Genomic DNA, 15652 nt, shown 5'->3' with positions numbered 1-15652 from the left:
AGATGTGTTTGTCTGCAAAACTAAGGGGAACACTGTGTAGACCCCTGTAAGTGAATACTAAAGACTAAAGATGAAGACAGTGGAGCAGTTCTCACAGTACGAATGAGATTCCTAACTGCTTCTAAGTGGGCATGAAGAACACCATATCTACTCAAACATACATGCCAAGTGCCACCAGTAGCCCCACCATTAAAATGAATATGGTGACTTTATATCTATCACTCAGATTTCTAGCTTTTCCAGAGTCTTAAACTGTGTGTCTAATGTGATTGAAGTGTTGAGTACAAGTAACATCTTAATAGGCAGTGCTAAATTATCTCTTGATGAGAGGACAAAATCTTTCAGTTGTGACCTTAATAAAACTTAATTTAATTAATGTATTCAAGATGTTCTCTGAGAATAATTTTATGCAATGAATAAGGTGATTTTACTCTTCATCCTTTTGTATCCTTTGACCATTTTAACATTTTTTCACAGAAGAGCTTAATTCCTATCCTTTATCTCATATAATTGTTTTATTGTTTTTGTACATTAAACGGTTATGCTAGATTTAGTAGGCAGGAATCTGCCTTAGATTTCTCTATGTCTGCTATATAAAATTTAGCATGGAGCACAAATATAAATGACAGTGACAAATTAGTAACAAAGAATGCTAATGGAAGATTTTCATAGATAATCTTCTCAACTTCAAAAACCAACTAACAGTAAAGCAAAGGTGCTTCCTTAGCAACTGGATGTTACACAATAAATAGCCTGCTATGGCCACTGAAGATTAAGCCAATCAAGTTGGGCAATAGCTCAGTTGGTAAAGGGTTGGTGGTTCACTTGTTACCAATGAGTAGAGAGGCAAAGACAGGTGGATCTTTGGGGTCTCTCTGGCTAGTCAGTGAAGCCTAACTGAGGAGCTCCTAACCAATGAAAGACCCTGTCTCATAGGAGGAGGATAGTGTTTCAGGTGATCTTCTGCCCCCCCCCTACATACACACACATGCACATGCACACGCACACGTATACACACACACACACACACACACACACACATCTATCTGCACACATATGAACACACAAGCATAGGAGAAAAATGGTCAAACAGTACATGGTCTCTTTCTGTCCAGTACCGTGTGAGCATAAACATCTACTGTATTTCTGTGGGCAGGAGAAGCGCAGTCTCTAGAAGGGAAACGAAGCTAACCAAAGGAAGGATGTGAATATCAGGCTCATCCTGTATTCTAAATATGCACCCAGTATTGCAGTCACTAAGGAGATCTCCGAGATACAAGTGCTCAGTGTTTCTGCTAAGCATCCTCCTTATAAAGGCAGTAGCCATAAAGCCACCCAGATAGTGCATCTGTTTCCTAAATAGCCCAGCCTGTGATAGCACTTAAGGCATAGAAAGAACTCCAGAAATGTCGGTTGTCACTCTTGGGAATGAATGACTATGACGTCATTCTTCAGCCCTATGCCAGCACACACTGTAGTATCTAGTCACATATGCCTCTCGTGTTCTTAAAATGTTGCTTGAATGTTGATATGTGCTTTTAGTAGGAGCTCCACAATGAATTTTAGAGACTATGCTTCTCTAGCTGCTGGGAAGGGACATCTCGGGGTGTTTTGTGAAGCAGCCGTATCACAGACATCCACTAAGTGTCCTGATGAGCTGTGAGGGCAGGAGACAAGTCAAATTATAACTGAACACGTTTGAACTATGAATTTTTATAAGATTAAAATTAAATGCGATGTTTCTTTCCTGTAGTCCGTTTTCTCTTTAATAAACTGTCCGTGCCATACTGTGACTCATGAGAGCACTGTGTTTCTAGGCTGCTGGTTGGTTCACCATGGAGTGGCTTTCCTGAGAACAGAATGGGAGATGTGTACAAGTGCCCTCTTGATGTCCCCACGGACGCTTGTGAGAAGCTGAACCTGCAAAGTGAGTTGTTCTTAGCAATGCGATTATTTACAAATAGCAAGTCTCATTTGTCAGAAACACAGACAAAAATGACAACAAGATCCCAATCTTGGCTTGAAGAAATGTAGATAGCTTTATGCTTTTGTTTATTTACTCATATGGATATAAGTTCATATCCACCTTTTTAAGTGGCTTTGAAGACCTGGTTTAATAATCTTCAGAGGTAATGTTCTGTCTCCGGGGCCATTTGTCTTAAATCATGGACTGATTTCTCCACTTTTATCTTTCATATTATGGCCAGAAGTCTGAGACTATCAGTATTTCTCTACCTCCTCTTTCCAGAAAAAGCCATTATATACAAAAACACTAGTTCTGGGATTGGTATTGAAGGTTCCAAGAAATGCTATGTATTTCAGGTTTACTGAATAATTACATTCTAGCTAAAATACGTAACTTAAAATTATTTGCTATTTTATTCACCTACATTACAGATGTATTCTATTACAATGAGGAATATATAATAAAGATTTAGGACTAGAAAGCTGAATGAGTAATATTCCACACAGTATTTCCTGAAGGAAGTAAAAGAACCTTCAACTCTTAGGTTAACACCTCAGCAAAGCCATGAGGATACAAACATTGCTGAGCCCGAGTCCTCCTTAAAAACCAAGGCATGCGATGAGAAAGGGCATTGTTAGAAAACTCAGAATGATTTCAATGACAGTTGCAAAGAATTAGAAACATGGCTGGGGAGGTGGCTCAGTCAGTAAAGTGCTTGCCTTGCAAACACAAATACTTGAGTTCGACTCCCAAAAGTCATATAAAAACGCTCAGCCCTGTGCTACCTGCATGACCAGGAACCAGAGGCAGGACAGCACAGAGACACAAGATAAAACCAAGCATGACTGGAGAAAAGAAAAAGTCAATAGAATGATCCCTCATGATGTTCTGCTATATTCATAGATCAGGAAACACAGCACCAAGAAAAAAAAAAAAGCAAACACCAGCAATGTTACTGTATCGCCTCAACTGTGTCTTTTTAACTTTTGAGCATTTAGGTGGTGGCTTTCTAGGAAGTTTTTTCTTCTAGATTCTCATGCCTCTGGAGAGAATCTGTGGTTAGTGTCTTCCCACCATCCCTATTTTGAAATAAAACCTAGAGATTTAAACATCGGGGTTTGCATTTTGGGTCAATTATACAAGTTAGGTGGTCCAGGAAAAAACAACACTGTTGATGGGTAGCTGGCTATTCAGCAAAACAATCATAGAATATTTTGTATAAAACACAGGAGTTAAGAAGACACACAGACACATAGTTCATTTTAAGCTAACACATACTGGCATATTGCCTTATTAACAACATGTTTACATAAAATGCATTTAAAAATAAGGGCACAAGCTTAGGAGTTTCATTGTTTTCTTTCTATACCAAAGAAATTCTTACTCTATGAAAGCATACGTAACTAACATAGTTATAAGTCCAGTGGGACTGTGAAGTTAGGGAAAAAATAATTTATAAAGAAATAAGTACAAGGATCAATAGCCATCACCCATTTCTAGAATTTAGGCGATATGGGGGTGGTAGCAAGACAGCTCTATGGGGTAACAAGATTAAGAACTCTTTCCAGAAAAAGCCAGAGTGTGAGGGGAGCCACCAGTGAAGTGGGTATTGGCCAATGACAGTGCAGTATTTATCTAACTAGAAACATGTCACCAGCGCCTGGGAGAATGTGTCTAAGAAGTCTTCCTCCTCTAAGACTGAAAGAAAGGAGGGAGGGAGGAGGCCTCCTGGTGACCCTTGTCAGTGCTGAGGAGCCAAGGTCGCTGGAGCACGTGATTCATACCACAGTGTTCTAGCGTCTCACCGAGACGGGCAGCGAGTGTGGAATTTAAGGCTTCAGAAGAGGGAAGTCTTAGAGCAGTCGCCCGGGGAAATGGGGAAAGCAACCCAGCTGAGGATTAATGACAGCGGTGGCGATGGCTTGCCTGAAACTAGAGAACACCAGGAAATCATGTTACCAAAAACTGGAATTTCAAGGCTCAGGAAATAGCCAGGTAGTGGTTGGTGCCATGGCTTGGAGGGACAGATTCATTTCTTGTTTTACCTGGCTGGCCCCATGGTTTCTTTTTGAAATTCTCCTACTGATTCAAGCCAGAATCTGTCAAATGGTGTTCACTAAGAGTATTTTAAACAATCCCTATTTAAAAAAAAAAAAAAAAAAAAAAAAAAAAAAAAAAAAAAAAAAAAANAAAAAAAAAAAAAAAAAAAAAAAAAAAAAAAAAAAGAAGAAGAAAAGAAAAGAAAAAAGAAAAGAAAAGAAAAGAAAAGAAAAGAAAAGAAAAGAAAAGAAAAGAAAGGTGACAAACAGAAATGGATGGTGGTGCCCTCACTGTGTGTTTTGTTTGATGGGAACGTTGTGCTTTCTGAAACACATATTTAAATGCCCTGGCCGTGCAGCTGCCTAATGGCCCCTCACACAGGAGAGCTGGGAGTGGCTGAAGACACCACGTTCCTACTCTTCATTATACAATGCTTGTTTCCGGATATGTTATACTACACTTAAACGTATGGAAAATAACATGAATCTGCCTGTTTGTCTGATTACAGCCTTAAGTGAAGGGTAGATATTTAATACTTCAAAACATCTCTTTCTCTCCGCAAGGTTCAACCAGCATCTCAAATGTTACGGAGATCAAAACCAACATGAGCCTGGGTTTGACCCTCACCAGGAATTCGAGGACCGGAGGCTTTCTAGTGAGTGTTCTCCTCTCAGCTCCTCCTTCCTCTGGAGAGAGTGTGTGGTCAGTGTCGTCCTGCCTTCCCTCTTAGCAAATGCAGTCTGGAGATTTAAACATCGAAGTTTGCTTTTGGATCAACTATGCTACTTGGCTAACCAAAGAAACATAACAGGGTTGATGTGGAGCCTTCTTGAGTAGTGAGCAAATGATAGGATGTTTGGAATGCCATGAGAAGGTGAAAAACAAGGCCTTTGCCCTGGGAGGTGTGTGGGCAGGTGTGGATGCCATCAAAATCACAGGCATCTTCCATCAGTAGGCAGGGTTCAAAGCCAAGGAGTGTGATCGCCTTCAATCGCTGCCGTAAGGTCTGGCTATTCAGATCCTATGGAAAGCAAGGAGCTGTCTCTCCTGTCATGTATCTGCTTGTCCTCGCGTGTATTTCCAAATGTGCTAGGAAGGGAACGTTTCTGAAGGAAAACAGAATTTCTGAGCTTCGATTTAATATAGGAAATTGCTGAAAATATTTGCTACAAATAATGAAAAAAATATCACATACCCCCCAAAAAGTTGAAAGACAAGTAAAAATTAAACCGTATTTGAAATTTCCTCTGATTCATTAAAAAATAGTCCAATTAGACAGCTCTGAAAAATTGTCTTCAAAAGCCTAGGTTGTCTGGCTATTGACATGCTCACCTAAAATCTTGTTTTATGAAAAAAATCTTGATTTAAAAAAATGTAACCAATATTGTCATTTCATTTAGAATAACAGATATTTACATTCAGAGAAACTTATTACCACTAAATAAATTAAATATTGGCTATCATATTGGCAAATCAGTGTATAAATGGCTATTGCAAGATGTCTTTGTGTTTTGCTATATTCGAACTTCTTTATAATAAAGCTGACTTCATGGGTTTTGTTTATTTTGATGGTTGGCTAAGTCAGAAGAATATCTTGAGAATTATGGACTGTAGATGTACTTTTAAAGCTTTAATGCTTAATTCTAGATGAAATCAAAGTTTTAAAAAACTACAAGGGAATTCATAGTCACTGTACAGGGGCTGGAAAGAGGAAGAGACCTGAGTTTCTTTATACATTTAGAAGGTCAGAGTCTTGAGCCGCTCTTAAGAATTATGTGGAAAAGACTGACAATCATCACATATTTCTGAACCTTCTTAAGTTCTGGGCTTAAAGCAAGAATGTTTTGGCAGTAACGGCTGGCATATTCTACCTTCAGCTTCTTAATTCTGTTTTCCATTGCTTATGAAAAAGAATGTCTATTCTCGCATACACCATAAATCATCTGCCAAGGTGATAAAAAAGACTGAGGATATAGACATGGGCATGGATGATTGTCATCTACTTTGTGCATGTGTGCGCGCGCGCGCGCGCGTGTGTGTGTGTGTGTGTGTGTGTGTGTGTGTGTGTGTGTGTGTACTAGCCAGGTGCAACGGCTTTTTCCTAATTGGCGAAGTGTTCCAGTCTAATGGGAGGAAAGCCATGCTTGCTCACTGGGCATGAAATATGAGCACAGCTGCTAGGGTTCTGCCACTAACAGTTAAACTGGGTCAAATAAATCCCCTTTGTTTTTCCAGTTGCTTCCTGTAAGTCCACACTTTTCTATTCAGTTTTAATAATTGGTCTGGCCATAATAAGTTCAATGCTCTACGCATGGGTCACGACTTTATATACTGGGAATTCCTTAGGTAATTTTTAGTATCTTTAGACTTGACCTCTCTCCCCCACGGTTCCTCTTTTTATATAGAAAATTGAGTGATAGAGAGTCTAACGTCTCCTGGGTGCTTTAATCATGACTTAACCCGCAGTTCTCAGCATCCTCCTAAGGGCTGCTGGAAAGGAGAGAGTTGGCGCTGTGTTCAGGACAATAGTAGGAGTTAGGATTTGTGGGCTTTGAGCGTGGAGATAAGAACCAGCCAGGGAGGGGCCTTGCTGTTCAAAGTAAAGAAATAGTTTATAGCAAGGTTAAAGTGTTCATCACCTCACTTGTGTTGTTCAGTGTGTTCATATGCTTTACAAGAGAGCTTTTTTTAACTCAAAATTTGCCTTCAAGGTCTCAGAAAGAAAACGAGTGGGGTTTTAAAATAGCAGGTGAACAGGGACACAGTGGCCTGCCCCTGAATGGAAGAAGTGTTTGTTTGCTTACCATAATGTCCATACACAGCTCAGGCACTCTAGAGGACCCCTGCCTGTCCTCATAGGCAGTTGGGGTTTTGCTTCCTATAGAGAAGTCCTAGATGAATGGGACAGGAGGAGACCCAGTGCTCAAACAACCACAATGCGGTGCTAATGTATCAATTGCTTCTTCCATGACTTTGTTTTGAGTATTCCATGTCAACGGACTATGGAATATTCAATCTTTACAATCTTACAAGGAAAGGAACATAATTATCTTCCTTTTATAAAAGAGCCACATGAGACCCACATACCTGAGAGACAAAAAGCCAGCTTGGCATTCTGTTTTCTTATGGAACTTTTCTAGTAGTAGTTTGGTGGGGGACCCCATCATCTCTCTGTCCACTAACAGCTACCCCTGAGGGCCCCATATCTCTTCCTCAAGGTCACCATGAGGCAGCACGTCTATTGCTTTCTCCTCATCTTTTCAGCCTTCCAAGAGGATGGTCACTCAAAAGCATTTTAAGATTTTTAAGAGTTTATTTTTATTTCAACCACATGACTGTGGGCCTGAATATATGTCTGTATACCAGGTGCAAGCCAGTGCCTATGGAAACCACAGGAAGGTGTTAGATATCCGGGGATGGGAATTATAGGAGGTTGTTAGTTGCCATAGAGGAGAATATGGGTCCTCTGGAAAAGCAGCCAGTGCTCTTAACCCCTGAACTATCTCGCCAGTCCTTCCAATGCATTTTTGACTTGCTAGTTTTGACAGTTAGCAAATCGGGTGCTGGAGAGATGGCTCATGATTAAGATCACTGGCTACCCTTCCAGAGGAAGGTTCAATTCCCAGAACCCACCTGCTTCTGGCCTTCATATGTATACGTGTGTGTGTGTGTGTGTGTGTGTGTGTGTGTGTGTTGGTGAATCTTAGTATCTTAGGAAAGAATGGATATGGTGTCTTCATTCCATAAAAGGAGAAGTATATTATTTTATTATATATATTATTTTCTCCTTTCTTTGAAGACCTGTGGTCCCCTGTGGGCACATCAGTGTGGAAATCAGTATTATGCAACTGGAATTTGTTCTGACATCAGTCCGGACTTTCAGTCCTTGACCAGCTTTTCACCTGCAGTTCAGGGTAAGATAGAATTGTGAAGGAGGTCTGAGCAATGCCTTACAATTAAAGGGGGAGGGGGACCAAGGCCAACCCAACCTTCCTGTAAGTCTGAGGTTTCCATGGTTGAGAAGTCTGACTTACCTTTTTCATCTTCCACTGTGTAGCTTGCCCCTCCTTCGTCGATGTTGTAGTTGTGTGTGATGAATCAAACAGTATTTATCCCTGGGAGGCGGTAAAGAATTTTTTGGAAAAATTCGTACAAGGCCTGGATATAGGTCCCAAAAAGACACAGGTAAGGACATCAAAAATCAAAACTGAGCCCATGGCTCTCCTTTGGGGAAAAGAGTGTTAGATGTGAAGTCTTTAAAAGTTTCATTTGTCAGATATTTATTTTAATGTACTTAATGTTGACCTGGGAAATTAATTGAAACATATACTTTGAAGGTCAGTATTTGGCTTATGGCTTTGTTCAGTGTTGTGGATTTTAGTTTTATTTTTGACACCGTCATCAAAAGAATAGTGTGTAGCATTTAAGACTCTTTTAAGAGCTGCTTATTTTAATTCTTTAACCCATGAGTTTATTAATAAGACATTTACAGGAATAGAGATGTGGCTTAGTGGTTAAGAACACCTACTGTTCTTGCAGAGGACCCAGGTTCAGCTCCGAGGCTACACCTCCTGTCCCAGGTGACCCAAAGTCCTCTGGCCTCTGTAGGCACCTGTACACACATAGTGCACATAAATACACGTAAGCACACACATATACTCAAAAATAAAAGGCAGTAAATAATATATTTTAAAATTAGATACCTATTTTCTCTATATCAATTATGTTCAATTCTATTTGTTTACACTTCCTTGTAAAAGAATTATCTGACTTCTGTGAAATTGAAAAATAACTCAGTAAGCATGATTCTGATTTATAGCCTCTTGTATATAATCCAGTATTATCTCAGTTGTATTTTACATAAGAGAAAGTATTATCAATAATTTGAAATCATTTTCTGTATTTTCAAAAGTCTCAATTGGGTGTTATTTTATCTTCTTTTTGTTTGTTTTTATATGTTTATTAGTTAACTTTACATCTCTGCCACAGTTTCCCCTCCTTCCTTTCCTCCCAGTTCCTCCTCTGCCCCTCTCTATTCACATCCCCCATCCACTCTCCTTCTTTAGTGTTCAGGAAGGGGCAGGTCTCCCATGAGTAGCGACAATACATGGCATAACAAGTTTCAATAAGACTAAGCACTTTCCCATGTATTAAGGCTGGGCAAGGAGACCCAATATGAGAAGTAGGGTCCCAAAAGCTTCTAAAAGAGTCAAAGACAGTCCCTGCTCCCACTGTTAGGAGTCCCACAAGAGGACCACGCTACACAACCGCAACATATATGCAGAGTGTCTAGGTCAGTCCCATGCAATCTTTTTGATTTAGGCACTCAAAACACAGGCATACTTGTTTCATGATTCCTCCAAAGACTAAGTAGCATGTATTCCAAGCTACTCAGTAGATAAAGCAGGAACATCTCTGAAGACAAGGATTCTGAGTCTGGCCTGAAAAGTATAGCAAGACCCTGAAGGGAAGAAGAGAGTAGGCAAGAGAGAGAAATGGGGGTCAGTTTCTGGATATTTTGTGGGGTTTTTTTTTTCACCATGCTCCTTGTTTCTTTCTCCATTTTCTGATTGGATCTACCACAAATAGGTCCTTCTGACTGGAGCAGCAGTATCCCCAGTATCACTGATTCCCTAGTGCACATTCCCAGCTGCCATCTGACAAGACAACACCTCACACCTGGGAACAACTGTCGGAATAGTTTTCCCTATTCTTTGCAGTTATCTTCACTGAAAGTTTACTTTTCTAGTTTTCTAAAATGTTATAAAATTATCAGGCGGTGGTGGGCCACACCTTTAATCCCAGCACTCTGGAGACACAGGCAAGTGGATCTCTGTGTGTTTGAGGTCAGTCTACTCTATAAAGCGAGTTCTAGGATAGCCAGGGCTATTACATAGAGAAACCCTGTCTCACAAAACCAAATATAGATAATTTTGATGTTGATTTTATATACCAGGGTAGTGGGCAAACTGCCTTTCAAGACCATGGAAATTCCACTGTGGATTTTTACTATAAACTTCTATTAATGAAGACTACATATCACATTGGTTCCTGGAGAACAACACTTTTCAACCTCCTTAAGAAGAAACTTTTCCCATTTGTCTGTCTCTTTTCTGTCTCTGAATTGGTTACCATCCCTGTCCGAGCTGATTTTATAGTCTACAGACTTCATGACTTTCTTCTGGGTCTTTCTACCTCAATCCGTTGTCTCCTCTCTAGGGGAAGCTGAGTTCAGTCTCTCTTCTTATGGCCCGTATTTAGTACATACCTTACCTTTAAACCCTACTCTCTCTGCACTCAGGTCTATGGCTGTTTTTGTAGGAATCGTATTCAGTTAGTTTTGAATCAGTTGCACATCCTATCTTAAAGGAAGAGGGACAGGATGATCACCGTGTTTCTCATGCCTTCCGGGCGGCCGCCGTACCGCCCCCCAGGCAAAGCTACAAACTGAACTCAGCTGTCGAGGGCTGATCTTCCACCTCCTTTATAGCCTTACCTCAGAGACTCTTGTGTCTTTCAGAAAGCCTCTTACTGCTCATCCCTATTTCCTGCTCACACAATCGCATCTCCTGGGCTGGGAGAATTCTTTTCATACTTGGAAATAGGCATAGTGATAGAAAGATGTAAGTTGCTTGATCTAAAGGATTAGACACTGTTTCCCGATACCTTGTTCAAAAGTTTATCTTTCGGTTTACTCTCTCAAATAAAGTCCTTTCCAATGCTGTGTCCTCTCTGACGGCCAGAGGGTTCCTGCACCACATGCATATCTAACACCCTTGCTCCAACAATGCTCAAGCCCACAACAGGGGAAATCTAACTGTCCATTAAACTGAATACATAGCTTAGAAATATGTGAGTTTCTTCAACTCTGACTCTGTTTCATAACTACTCAAAACTAATGAGATGTCCTCTATGATTGTTTATTCCTGTTTTCAAACTAGTAGCCACTGATAATTAGAAAGCTAAGCCTAATATTCTTTTGCGTTAAAAATATTAAAGACGTGCTTTCAGGTATTTTACAGCTATTTCTGAACCAAAAATGTGTGCTGTAACAGGTCATCTTGTTGGCAATCACGCTCCTGTTATATACTGAAGACCTCTCCCAGAGATGATTCCACAGAAAGAATACTTTTCAAGAACAGGACTGAAATTGGTTCCTTTAAGCTTCCAGGCTTCACATCTAAGTTTGCCTTTCTCATTTTATTGGCTAAATAGAAGTTATGTGTAAATTAATGATAATTAATAAACTTCTCTTTGAAAGGTGGCGTTAATTCAGTATGCCAATGAACCAAGAGTTGTATTTAACTTGAACCGTCACAAAACCAAAGAGGAAATGGTCAAAACCACATCGGAAACCCGCCAATTTGGTGGGGACCTCACAAACACCTTCAAAGCGATTGAATTTGCAAGGTAAGTTTTGATGCTGTTGGGTCAACACTTCGACAACATAAAAGTGCTAAAGACAAGAAGAAGGAACGGGAGAGGCAGGGCAGAAGTAACAAGGGCAGAAACAAGCCTTCCTGTGGCATGTGTACCTTGACATGGAACAGAGGAAATGGCGTTACACACCATGGTCCTGGCATGGCCAGACATATGAAGTTGTTTTATATGATTTTTCATAAATTATTTAAACTGCAAAGGTCTTAGATTAAGATAGTGTGAAATGAAACAATCTGATGTGGGAAGTCCTTCTGTATATGTTTTGCTTTTATTAGTTAATGAATAAAGCTGCTCTTTGGCAGGGCAGAATATTTAGCCAGGCTGGAAGAGACAGAGAGAGAGTAGGCAGTCAGGGAGACACCATGTTGGAACTTTACCAGTAGGCCGAAGCCCCATGGCAATACATAGATTAATAGAAATGGGTTAATTTAAGATATAAGAGCTAGCTAAAAATACATCTAAGTCATCATTCAAACAGTGTTGTAATTAATATAGTTTCTGTGTGATTATTCAGGTCTGGGCAGCTGGGAAATGAACGAGCGACTCTGTTTATGACAGTCTATCACTCTTTGTTAGCATTAACTTCAAATTAAACTAATAGAGCATTTTGTACACATTAATGAAGCTCATGGTGCATTATACACAAGAATTTGAATGCTGAGATTATTATTCCTGCAGCAACACACAGGAAATGGGAATTTTACAACTTCATGGCATCCACCTCCTTCTTACCTCAGTCCCTCTTTTTCTGCTGCCATCCTTACTAGACTCTTTATTAAATGTCTGCCTTTCATTTTTGTAATGAGAATTATGTGCCTTCCCTTAAACCTGCTTCTAGCCTTTTCCATCTCCAGTGTTTATTCTTTCAAAAGCCACTAAAACAAGTTTCTATGAATCTTCTCACTTCTTCCTCGAAGCCTGTAGCTCTGCCACTAAGTGAGCCTGCTCTCTGCATCAGCTAACCTAGTGTGGTTGCCTCAAACCCACTGCCCTTAGTTCCTCTGTGCATGTGGTAAGGACAGACATACACTGCCGCTCTGAACTCAGTCTTCACTGAACATCATGAACCACTTGGACCCCCACCAACTCTGGCCTCTTCACTGACTCCTTCTTCTCATTTGTCTTCACCGAACAAAGCCCTCTTTCCTCCACAGTCCTCTCTTGTAGGAATAATGTCCCCACCCTTGTTGGGAGGACCAACCCTGTGTGGGCTCCCCCAACACTTGTGTCATCTCTAAACCCTCTCCCCAACATCATCAGGAATCTCACTAAAGTTGAGCATCTTTATTGGGGAACCATCTCAGAAAACTCACTGTGTCCTAAAGCAGCCTCATTCCATTCCCTCACTGCTCATGATGTGGGTGTCTGTTCACCAGCATCAGGCAAAACCCTCATTGCTGCCTTCCCTCTCCTCCCACTTCCCCTATGATAGATACCAGGCCATCATCACATTCAGTGCACCTATCTCTTCATTCCCCGTTTTATCTGTCCCCTCATTTTCTCTGTGTGTATACTGAAGCTGCTGCTTCCTTCAACTGGTGAGTTTCTTCATATGTCTCAAAAGATACTGTGCGTGAGAGAAGATATGGTTGGCTTCATCTTTCCTGTCTCCAGCTCATTGGGGGCTCAACCATAATAAACTGCAGGCCATAAAAATGAGTCACCTGTCATTAAGTGGAGCGCCCTTTCCAGTCCAGGAACTCAGACTAAGGAAAGGAATGTTGTCCCGATAAGCGTGGAGGACTTCTGTCTTCAGCAGAGAATGTAACTGGAGCCTATCCCAAGGAAGGAACCTGGGGCTTTGGCAAGCTTTCCTTTCTAAAATAGGGCATGATCACTGTTTGTTGAGGTGGAGCTTGTTTGGCTTTTATTACTTGTTTAAGGCTCTGGATTTTCTCACTACCATCATAATTTCCCAATGAATAAAAATCAGGACCCATCCAAATTCTAATCAATACCTCCAGAACACACAGCTACACACACACACACACACACACAGAGAGAGAGAGAGAGAGAGAGAGAGAGAGAATTCGGTTATTCTTTCTGTAAATATCCCCATTTCCACATACTTTATTTCATTGAACACCTACCATTACATGACATCACCCTAAACAATGCATTCAAGCCAAACTAAATGAGGCAGTTCCAGCCTCAGTTCACTCTTGATGTATACTGTACCCACAAAGGGTAAACTTCATTTTTTAAAAAAGGACATGACATGAGATCCATGATTAAAATTTGTCTGGCTGAAAAATATGGAATGTATTTCTCTGTTCCCTAATACAGGACACATAAAACATTCTGTGTAACAAAATAATTTATCAGCTTCAAAAACGTTGACTTTAGAGTATTGGTGAATGTGTAGACGGGCTAGCCCGCACTGAAAACATAAATATAAAGATAGAAGAGGTGAATTGGAAACAAAGATCATTATATAGCTAGCTGATTCTTTATCCTATGAAGTAGTTGGTATTACCTAGGAAGAATGTCATGGGAGGTTCTAATAGACAGAGAGACATAACTTGTTGGTTGACTGACTAGCTAGAAGAAAATAAAGCTAAATAATGTCCTTTGCATCACAATTGATATTAGCTGAATTAAATTTTCAATCTAACTGCACATATTGGTGTATGCCTATGATCTCAGCCTGGACTACATGGCAACACCTTGTCTCAAAAAAAAATAAAAATGTAAAAAAAAATTAAAGCCTTATTAAGCATGTGCACAAGATTTTAACAATAATGTTAGACTTTTTAAAAAGATATCATTCTTTTTGTAAGTGCCATATCAAATATAATGGGAATATAAGACAATGGATTAAGGAACTTTACTCTGTAAATAGAAAAATACGGTTTGGGTGGGACTGAAATGCCCAGTGGGTCAAGTGCTTTCTCCACAAGTACGAGCACCTGACTTTGGATTCCCAGAACCCACGCAAAAGTCATTTGCTGTGGTATGTGTTTGTATCCCAAGAACTGGGGAGGAGAGAGACAGATGGAACTCCAGAACTGCCTGGCGATGCAGTATAGCTGAGTTGTTGAAATCCAGGTTCAGTGAAACCTTTTCTTAAAAAGTAAAGTAGAGAGCTAGAGAAAGAGACACTTAATAGTTGATCTCTGTCCCCATATGCACATTCATGTATGTGTACCTGAACATATATACAGGAAAACATATATGGACCATATAAAACACACATGCACCCACACACAAGAGAGAGAGAGAGAGAGAGAGAGAGAGAGAGAGAGAGAGAGAGAGAGAGAGAGAGAGAGTCAGTCACCTGGGAAGACTAAACTTCAACTGAGGAATTGCCTCCATCAAACTATCCTATGGACATGACTACATGCCATAATCTTGATGTATGTATTTGGAGGCAGGTCCAGTCCACTGCGGGCAGTGTTATTCCTAGGCAGGTGGGCATGGGCTGTATAATAAAGGTAGCAAGAAAGCCAGAGAAGCAAGCTGGTAAGCTGTTCTTCTTCCATAGTTTTTGCTTCAAGCTCTCGCCTTGTTTCTGACTTGGCTTCCATTGATGATAGACATAACCTGTAAGCCAAATGAGCTCTTTCCTTTCTCAAGTTTCTTTTTGTTTTGGTGTCTTATCACAGCAACAAAAAACTAATTAGGACATACAAACACAACATACACATATACACATACACCATGAAACATATTGAAATTACTACTGAACATAAATTTTATTTATATTTCTCTAAAGAAGATACAAATAGAACAAAGTCCTTAAATACAATACTTGCATTGCACAGAAGGACATGGAAAACACAATGTAGTTCATGGCTGATGTGCTTAAGGATGCTAATTTCCTGTTTCTCTTCCAAAACAGAGATCTAGACCTTAGCTTCTGTTAATACTGGGCAATTTTATCTCTCACAGAAAAAAGGCTTATTTACCAGCTTCCGGTGGGCGCCCAGGTGCTACTAAAGTCATGGTAGTTGTGACTGATGGTGAATCCCACGACGGGTCGAGTCTGAAAGAAGTGATCCAGCAATGCAATGACGATGAGATCCTGAGATTCGGCATAGCAGTAAGTGGCTTCCTTTAGGACACGTCTGATACTCCATCGCTTTCCTGGTTTGTGATTTGTACAGTCTCTCTGCTTCCTGCTGATTTCCAGTCCTGTCAGCTAAAGAAATGGCTGTGGAAATGTTTGCAAGAAGCCCTACGATGATCAGAAATGTACTGCAATGA

General features: G+C 40.3%; 1 protein-coding gene across 2 annotated transcripts in view; it reads left to right on the top strand.

Annotated features, from left to right (window-relative positions):
• Window positions 1-15652, top strand: part of Itga2 (integrin subunit alpha 2) — a 95357-nt gene that overhangs the window by 37721 nt on the left and 41984 nt on the right. The window contains exons 3-8 of one of the 2 annotated variants that reach the window (XM_050152811.1): window positions 1818-1927; window positions 4570-4661; window positions 7806-7920; window positions 8064-8191; window positions 11268-11416; window positions 15338-15488. In XM_050152811.1, coding sequence (XP_050008768.1) covers window positions 1818-1927; window positions 4570-4661; window positions 7806-7920; window positions 8064-8191; window positions 11268-11416; window positions 15338-15488 — 745 coding nt within the window. The remainder of the gene's footprint in view (window positions 1-1817; window positions 1928-4569; window positions 4662-7805; window positions 7921-8063; window positions 8192-11267; window positions 11417-15337; window positions 15489-15652) is intronic. The other variant, XM_050152812.1, reaches the window with a different exon arrangement.

This window comes from Alexandromys fortis, unplaced genomic scaffold (genome assembly GCF_014885135.2).
Source record: "Alexandromys fortis isolate MF-2015 unplaced genomic scaffold, M_Fortis_MF-2015_v1.1 scaffold_73, whole genome shotgun sequence".
Lineage (NCBI taxonomy): Eukaryota > Metazoa > Chordata > Mammalia > Rodentia > Cricetidae > Alexandromys > Alexandromys fortis.
This window is presented reverse-complemented; position numbering and strand designations above follow the sequence as displayed.